The sequence below is a fragment of the Vollenhovia emeryi genome, unplaced genomic scaffold (genome assembly GCF_000949405.1).
Source record: "Vollenhovia emeryi isolate VEMERY1.0 unplaced genomic scaffold, V.emery_V1.0 DF939186.1, whole genome shotgun sequence".
Classification (NCBI taxonomy): Eukaryota; Metazoa; Arthropoda; class Insecta; order Hymenoptera; family Formicidae; genus Vollenhovia; species Vollenhovia emeryi.
The window spans coordinates 819,581-828,424 of record NW_011967180.1 but is presented as its reverse complement, the minus strand read 5'-3'; the positions used below and the strand labels follow the sequence as shown (position 1 = coordinate 828,424).

General features: G+C 46.9%; 1 protein-coding gene across 2 annotated transcripts; it reads left to right on the top strand.

The window, feature by feature from the left end:
* Window positions 1-1,061: 1,061 nt before the first annotated feature.
* LOC105562555 (protein drumstick) lies at window positions 1,062-6,887 on the top strand. 2 transcript variants are annotated; one of them, XM_012013501.1, is made up of 2 exons: window positions 1,062-1,425; window positions 4,161-4,368. In XM_012013501.1, the coding sequence occupies exons 1-2, from the start codon at window positions 1,196-1,198 to the stop codon at window positions 4,174-4,176; spliced, it is 246 nt and encodes an 81-aa protein (XP_011868891.1). In that variant the 5' UTR covers window positions 1,062-1,195; the 3' UTR covers window positions 4,177-4,368. The 2 variants fall into 2 exon arrangements, with proteins under 2 accessions (XP_011868891.1, XP_011868890.1); XM_012013500.1 differs by lacking the exon at window positions 4,161-4,368 and adding an exon at window positions 4,798-6,887 and having other exon boundaries at window positions 1,075-1,425.
* Window positions 6,888-8,844: the final 1,957 nt, after the last annotated feature.

Genomic DNA, 8,844 nt, shown 5'->3' with positions numbered 1-8,844 from the left:
ATAAATTATAAATAGATTTTTAAAATAGTAAATAAGTAAATAGTATGATCGTCCGATATACATTTCTCACGAAATTAAAACATGTAAATGATTGTCCCCCCTGTATATTAATTATAGTCATTGAGATAAAATTAATAATAAGAAGAAGGAGAGTACGTCCAGTCGTTCTTTTTAATTTGCCACTTCCCGCAGATACACAGAGTTTAATGTTACCGTAACGTCACAATGTTAAGTGGAAAATACAATAAATTGCACGTGTGCAACAGTAAAATTCTAAACTAGCTCGCGACATTTCTACAAAAGTTCTACTCGCATTTTTTATCCTCGTGCGTAAAAATTCTTTTTCACGTGTCGCGAAATCTCGAATCTCGATAGTATCCCGGCAACGGGCTCTCCTCGCGGAATCGGAGTTCTAGCCAGCTCGCGTCCGAGTGAGTTACCCTTTGCGTACGCAACGCGTAGGAAAAGTACTTCCCTATGCCGCCCTAATGCGCGCTCCCGATAAAATATCGCGGGAATAATTCGATCGGAGTGAATTTCTATTCCGCGAGAGAGGCAACATTGGCATACGCGCGTCCCTCCGCCTACGCGTCTTCGTAAGGAATGCAAAATACTTCAGAAGTTGCTTCAACGTTACTAACCCGTTGCTCGTAGGCAACGGCGCTTCGCGTAAATATCTCGTCTCGGATACTCCGGCTCTCGCGCGGCTCTCGGGTGATTCCCTCGAGCGCGCGCGCGCGCGCCCGCGCGAGTCAGATCGGAGGAGAATCATCGATTCTTTGCTCTTTGCAGGCAGCGATACGAGGATTCTCTCGCGACGTGGTACAAGCAGTGATCTCACTCCCAGGAGTCAGCCGTGCCCGAGACTAGCTTTGCGCGGGAGGAGAAGAGCGAGTCGAACAACGACAGTCGAGAAAGACAGATAAAGAGAGAAAGACAGCGTACGAAAGTCCGCGAGCGAGGCAGAGGAAGATAAAGATAAAGAGAGAGAGAGAGAGGGAGGGAGGGAGAGGGAGAGAGAGAAAGAAAGAGAGCGCGCGAACACCGAGGAGAGGACTGAGAGAGGAGACAGAGGGAGACAGAAAAGGAGTGGTGGGAGTGACTCCGGGCGTTAGCGAGAGAGCGAGAGAGGCGGGCAGAGGGAAAGGAGAGATAGAGACTCGACCAAGAGAAGGAGCGGTGGGAATTTATAAGGATGTTCGCGATAATGCCGATGGAGACAGAGGGGCACGGCAGGGAGTTCGGCCGGCGGCAGAAGATGCGCGCCAAGTGCACGGTAGAGTTCGTCTGCAAGTACTGCCAGCGGCGCTTCACGAAGCCCTACAACCTCATGATCCACGAGCGCAGCCATAAGGACGACGTGACCTTCACCTGCGAGGTCTGCGGAAAGTCCTTCAAGCGGCAGGACAATCTCAAGCAGCACAGGTACACCGTCACGTTTTTATCGCATTCCGTTTCGTATCTTTTTTTTTGCTCGTTAAAAAAAATTTTTTTTTTCCCGCTCCGTCGTTGTTGTCCCTTCCGTTTTTTTTTTTTGCGCGCGCACTCGCACGGGACACGTACGCGGGCTGATCCATGATCAATCGCCGCGATCCACGAGTATAACTCTTTAGGGGGTCCCTTACAAGGGGTCCGTGTACGGGCGTCGCGTTCACTGTGAAAGAGAAGCCCCGCGACACACGGCCTGACGTTGTAGACATCGGCAATGTTCCTGCGGAATATCGCGGCAACCGATCGTGAATCAGACGTCAGTGCGTGACTCTCACTTGCGAGAACCTGCATACGAAAAGTAATAGAGAAGCTATCGGGAGACGTTTTCGTGCTCGCGTACCCGCGCGCGCGCGCGCGCGCTGCGGCGCTCCTCGCTGTTCGCCGCACGTCGAGGCACGATGATGGCGAACGATTAGTTCTCCGTCAGCAATCGGCCCGAGAAGTCGAGCTAGATTGACATTAACTGTCGTTAGATTGCGTCATCGTGCAATTTTTCCTGTTGCCGTTGATTCGCCATTTTTTTTCTCTCTTTTACGTGGACAATGGATACGAAAGTTGTCATTCCGAGCCCGCAATGAATAAACGTTCCGACGTCGAACGGCGAGGAGCAGCTCGGAGATATTCTCATTGTGCGTTAAATTATTAATTGCACTTGTTCACCTTCGTGTAACAATCGTAAAGATCAAAGCTATTCGAGCGGGCGTAAAGCGCTGAGAGTAGATCGACACAAACGCCCGGGAAACCGGTCGGGTCGTTGATTTAACCTTTCGCAAAGTCCGAAGAACCGAACGGCCGAAGGTGATATTTATTTTGCGACTCGCTTTCAGTTGGGCTGATCTGGTCCACGAGTTGACAGCTCTCTTCGGTCAGATAGACAGCCTGGCGCATAATCGCGTGACGCGAGACGCGCGTCGACGACTAGCTTTGCACAGCGAAATAGAGATGCCGCGTATACGTACACGGAGAGACCGACTAGGGCAAAAATAACTAAAAGCTAAAATGTTGCCGTATAAATGGTGGGGGCGTCCACATTGTTTCGTGTTGCAACATTCACTAATTGCGAATTCGGTTGCACTAGTGCGCACTGAGCGCACACTAAGGCCTGTTTACAGTCGATTTTTATATTAAAGGCTCGTCTTCGATGTCCCTTGAAACATTTCTCAGCCAGTAAAATGATTCGTGAAGCATCCGTGCGGATCATTTCTTTTTTAGTTAATACTTTTTCAACGAGTATCGAAGACGAAGTTAAATATAAGAATTGACTGTAAACAAGCCTTAGGCCCGGTTTCACCAACGTCGCTTAACTTTAAGCTTGGCTTAAAGTTACTTTAGAAACTTTAACTTTAGAAACTTTAGAAACAGACAAACGTGAATTAAACGAAGATTAAAGTAAGGCGACGTTCGGTGAAACTGGGCCTTAGTGTGCACTCAGTGCGCACTAGTGCAAGCAACCGAATTCGCTACAAGTTTGCTGCACAAAACGCATATAGTTGTCTCCACTATTTATTGGGGTTGTGCCAACCCTAATCAGACATGTGGTAGCCACCCCGGTCTCTCCGCGTACGAGGGTGGGAGTCGAATATTAATAACGGAAACGTCTCACGGTGGTTCCTCAGTTGTAGCCGGTGATTAACGGCGCTCGCGCAAACCGTTCCATGCGTAAGAGATTTGTCGTTCCGAAACGGATAGAGAGAAACAAAAGATATGGAAATGTGCCGAACCGCCTTAGCCACACCTGTTTGCAATTTTTGTAAATTGTCTTTTCCTGCTGTTCGATTTCTGAATCGAGAGACGTTTTGTTTCTGCTACACGAGGACGTCGACGCAGCGTAGAAAAAGATGTATCGGTTTAAAGGTACGGCGGATCGCGAGAAAAGGATGCGATTGAGAAAGGTTTACGTGAGTCATTTTTATGCATATAAAACTAGTTTAAGTGCGTCGAAGAAAGGATGACATCATGTTACAGCAGAGAAAGGATTGCGTCGCTTGGAGAGCGACATGATAGACTGTAATTAATTATGCTTTTTACGATAAGTGTACGAATTAATGAATTATTATCATTTGAGCAAGTTCCATAAATCCTGGCTAAGCTGGTTAGGTCAACGTGGAGCTTTGCGGATCCCAAGTATGCAGCTATCGCTCGTCGCGTTTTAATCTTACAATCTGAATTTTTTCTCCGTTTTCCCCCCGTTCAAAATTACGTTCGGTAAATCAACAGGAAAGTTAAGACGCGCGCTAACTATCGCTTAAGCGGTCACGGTGCTAACCTCGAGAAGGTCAAAACCATTGGTTGGGCCGAAGGAGGCCGCTACCGCGTTGACCTTTCGCATCAATAGCCTTGTAATGTTGCAACGTGTCGCCTTCACCCGCCTCGCGGCGAATAGAGGCGCGAATAGGGAGAGAGAAGAGATCCGCGAAGATCCGCGAAGACCCGCGAACTTTGCACTCCTTCTCTCGCCTACAGGCGCGCGTCGACGAGTCGGCGCGGCGGTCGGGCCCGCAGAATCGGGCCTGACCCATAAATCAGTCTGAAATAATGCTGCCCCCGCATGGAACGTGTGCGCGAGCGCGTTTGAACGAGCGAGCGATAAAATAAATCTTCAATACTGGTGGATACTAATGGATACCTTGTATGTAACGGCGGTGGTCTTGTTTTCTGTTCTGTTGTAGATGTGGGTGGCGGTGAGCGGGAGCTCTGAACCTCCTGCACCTTGACACACGAACACACACGCACAACACACACGCTAACGCACAACACACACGCACACGAACATGCACGCACATATGCACGACGTACACACAAAATGCATACATCAGTTAACAATGTAACATTAACGATAATAGCAACAATAACACAACAGAGAGTATGACAATGTAACGCAACAGATTACCACCATGCACTCTTTTTTACTTCATCACCCGCACTCTTTCCCGGTCGCGGAAGCGCGATCAACAATTATTCTACTACCGCCACCACAGAAAACCCCAGCATGCAGCTACTACTTTCTCTTCGTCTCTTCTTCTTCCTCTTCTTCTTCTCCTCCTCCTCTGTCTGCATCTCTCGTTATTCCGCCTTCTGACTAGATCTACGATTTTTTACTACCCTCGCTTCGTCGCTACGACTTCTTCGTCGTCGGCTATTTCTTGTACTAACACACGGCGCGCACGGGTCCCACGCTTTAACGAGGCGGCGGGAATGATTGATGTATAGAATGGAAATGTAGAGAATGTGATTGGGAAGGAAGCAAGGGGTTTTCCCTGGAAGTGTACTTTCCTCATCTTCCGATTTCGACCATCTCTGTTCCAGGAGCATACACTCTGTTCCCTACAAGGGCTCCAACGGCTACTCAAATGGCTATTCGAATGGCTACTCTAGGTATTAGAAGCCATCCGGCCAACTACTATCCTAAACTCCCGTAGACACGCGTTTCTCTATCTCTATCGAATGCTCTAGCTACCGACCTGTTCTTCCCGACGTCCCTCCTCTATTAGAGCGATCCTCCGCGTCGGTCCAACGACGTGCATCAAACTTGCAAGAGATGTTGCGTTTGCGTACGGCAAGGGAATCGCGATACTTGGTCGATTTTTGTCACCACCCTCGCCTATCACCCTCGCATCTAGTTCGTCCGTCCTGCTTCTTTGAGTTTTTTTTCGCTTCTGTTCACCCTCCTGTATTCCGAGCCTACACCCAGACGTCAGCCACATCAGAGGAGTCTTCGACCCGACCCGACACGAAGCACCATTGCAGAGCCGGGAACGATGGCAGCGGTCTGGGATACAGCGGCGCGGCAGACGAATATAATTTCATTCAACTATTTTTATAACTCGGCCGATTCGAATGGGTAACGATAAGTCTTGTTAAGTACCGAGCGATTGACGGTGTCCGAAGCGTTTACGAAATTTCCCGCTCGAGATACAATTCGATAGATGCTTTCATGCGTGATTCGAGAATTCCCGCACCTCTAATAAAATACACCAACCGGCGTAGATTACACGAATATGACGAAGGAATTGGTAGACGCGACAACGGAATAATTTATTTGTCACGTTAGAAGAAAAAAAGCTCTTTCCATCGACGCGTTTTAAATATAATCGCTAGCTCCGATTAAAGGCATTCTAATCCAGCTCGATAAGTATCTTTCCACGAGCGTTTCACGGTAGATGAGACAACGCCAATATTACGACCAGCGGACAAGCGACGTAGCTTCAAGAGTAAGAAGAGAAGAATATGATGTTTGCATCGGAGATCTTTCGCGCAATTATGAAGGGACGAACCGGAGGTTTATCCAGAGATCAAAACGGACCGTCCACATTCTTCCGCGTTTTCACAACGGAAGATATCACGCAGCTCCGCGCAGGCTCCTCGGGCTAACGTCCTAAATTGGACTACGTAATAACCCACTAGCTCTATAAGAGCGCCTGGTCGGAGGATACGCTGAGCTCGCTTCTTCGCGTGCTACCGTGGACCACGCCCAGGCCCGGAGCGACGTCTTCCTGACCTACCACCTGGCAATCAGGCCGCGGAGCTACTCGGCTTCCCCTTCAGAAAATCCATATAATTTCGCGACGGCGATACGACGAGTCGCATCGCCGGGATCGTCGAGGCGAAATCGTATCTCGCGAGCGTGCGCGATTGTTGCACGCGAAGACACGACCGGACAGCCTTGGAGCCACGTGGTACAAGGTGGGTCCGCGGTGGTATCGCTAACGCAAATACCAGTCAGCTGAGATCGGTTTCCAGCGGGTGAACCCTTGGCGACGTGTCTCTTCGATTCCGGCCGAGACGCCACCCATTGAGGTGGAACGAGGATCAACCGTTATTATTTCCGAGCGTCGATCGTATCTTTCTTTCTCTCCCCTTTTTTTTCGGTATATCGTTTAGTTTCTCTTTTCCTTTATTCATACCCGTGCGGATCGCGCGACGGGCATAAGGTGCTCGGAGCGTGGACGGAGGGAGGAGATTGCACGCGATGGAGCAATCGGCACCGCAATGCTCCAAGTAGGCAGACGTAAAGCGGCGTAAAGAGCGACGCCGATTCCCGCTTGCTTCTCGAGCGCGATGCTAAAATACGAGAATCGAGTGGGAAAGCGCGTGCGGCGAGCATAAATATGACCGTTCGAAATCATTCAGCTCGGACGCAAACTGCGGGAACCTTCGGTTCTCGCGGAGGAGCCGGTAGGAATATACGTGTGCGCACGACCGGGGAGACTTTCCAAGACGTATAGTCGGTTGATAACGATTTTATCGATCGCGTCCCGATTACGCGTTAACGTTTTAAATTTCAAGTGCACACCCTCAGAAGGGATTTCTGTCATTGAGACAAAAATATGACGCATTTATATTTCTCGCGGCCTCGTTTGGTATAAAAATAAGACAAATGAAGTTTTCTTCTAGATTTTAGAATTTTTCACTCAAGATTAAAATATTCCTTTCTCTATAATAAACACGATTGGCGCTGTATCGATCCTATTTTACGATACATTCAAGTGTAATAGCATTGGATCCGGAAATTTCTTCTGTGGGTGCATGTCTCGACGAAACGAGCGTGTGAAACCATTACATATATCATCGTTTTTTTATATGTATATTTCTGAAGTAAATCACAATGTCTCAGATGCGTCACATACGCTCCCATCTTAAAACACGTTATATTCCTATCTCCTCCTCTAATATCTATGTTATATTTGATGTTATCGACATATCTGGATACATACCGCGCGAAAAGATATCACCCAAATTATCAGAACGAGTACTTGCCCCCTCCTGTTCTAACCACTTCGACCCGAGTGTCACTCGGGTCCATCGTGGTCGATTGTAGAGAATGTATCTTTCGTATTGAACCTAATATATTTTGCGGCATGCTTTTCAAACTGTACATTAAAAGGAGAGAAAGCGTTCGGACTTGTACGCTAATGAGGGTTGAGAAACTGGCGTGACTGAATATCTTTTCGCTTTGACACGAGGGAAAAACCGCAAAACGTCCTTAAATGTTAGTACAATGTAACGCGCGCTTTCGCTACGGCGTCTCGAGCGAATATCGAGAGAGTTGCCGGTTTAGCTAACTCGCGTGGGATGACATGGAAAGTTCGTACGGAAAGGAACCACGATGGCTTCGGGAGCAAACAGGATTTTTTTTTCTTTCTTTCTTTCTAACTTTTGATTCCTCTTACAAATAGTGGAATGAAATCGTACTTTGTACATAGCTTAAATGCGTATCAATGCGTCTTTAATATTATTATATTAATTATTATTATTGATTATTATTATTATTTTATGGATGTTATCGAAATAGCGCTTAGTCATTTCTGTACTGTAGCCGCCGACAGGCCTCACGAGTGTAGAGCTGCATTTCGTTGTACGGTATCATAGGAGTGATAATAATGTTATTTTATTATTATTAAAATTATTATTATATTATATATTATTATCATGATGTATCAGTATCCATGCATGTATCGCTAGCTTTACACCACCGAGGCACACGGCCAGCCTGGTAGAAAGGTTCATGTTCTTTGTCTCTCCAAGAGAGATGAGACAACATGCGCGTGAGATGATTTCCATGTATGCTTTCCGCAAATCGTATTGTATTAGTGTGTGTGGGAAAATTCCACTTCAACGGACTACAAATAAATTTGCCAAGTTGTAAAATGCTATCACGCTGCCATCTTTCTTTGTGAATCCCCTTTTATTTAGGTTTCACGATTCTTAATTCCTATCTACATTTCAATTGTCACGTCACAGCGCTGATGATTAAAAAAGCTCCTCTGGTACTCGTTCAAATTACTTTCGAGCTCCGTAGTACTTGACAGTGATTCTACAGTAAGTTTAATTAACAACAAGCGAACAAAGGAGGCGAATTCTTACGAGCATAAAAGTTGACAATGTAATATATATTTAAAAAAAAATTTTTCAGGTTCAATTAATTTATTGGCTCCTCTGACTTTATTTCAAAGCGTCGCGGTATTTTTCTCTCAGTATACACAGCGCAGTGAGGTGAGAATCGTAATATAGGACAACCGTTTTACAGTCGCGACTGACTTGCAATTAATCTGCACGTGGCTGGGACGAGTTGCAAGATGAGTCAATCGTACAAATTATCGGGGCAATTCATTCTCGAAGAGATCCGTCGTCACGCAAATCGTAGCAAGCGACGCGACGGCCGGCAGCTAGGCGAAGAAGAGGAGTAGCAGTCCTGACCAAGACAGATCTCCCGCAGGCGTGAAATAGCAGGCCGCATGAAATCATCCTTCTTGTCACAATAAGTTAACCGACGATTAGCGATACAACGTGTTCCATCAATTGACGTAAAAAATACAACGAGTATATCGAAGTATATTAAAAGAGCGAAAATTG

Excerpts from the sequence above, each read along its gene's own strand:
- LOC105562555 (XM_012013500.1), top strand. The coding sequence starts at position 1,196 with ATGTTCGCGATAATGCCGATGGAGACAGAGGGGCACGGCAGGGAGTTC. Across the intron at positions 1,426-4,797 it reads GACAATCTCAAGCAGCACAG|GAGCATACACTCTGTTCCCT; the intron begins GTACACCGTCAC and ends TCTCTGTTCCAG.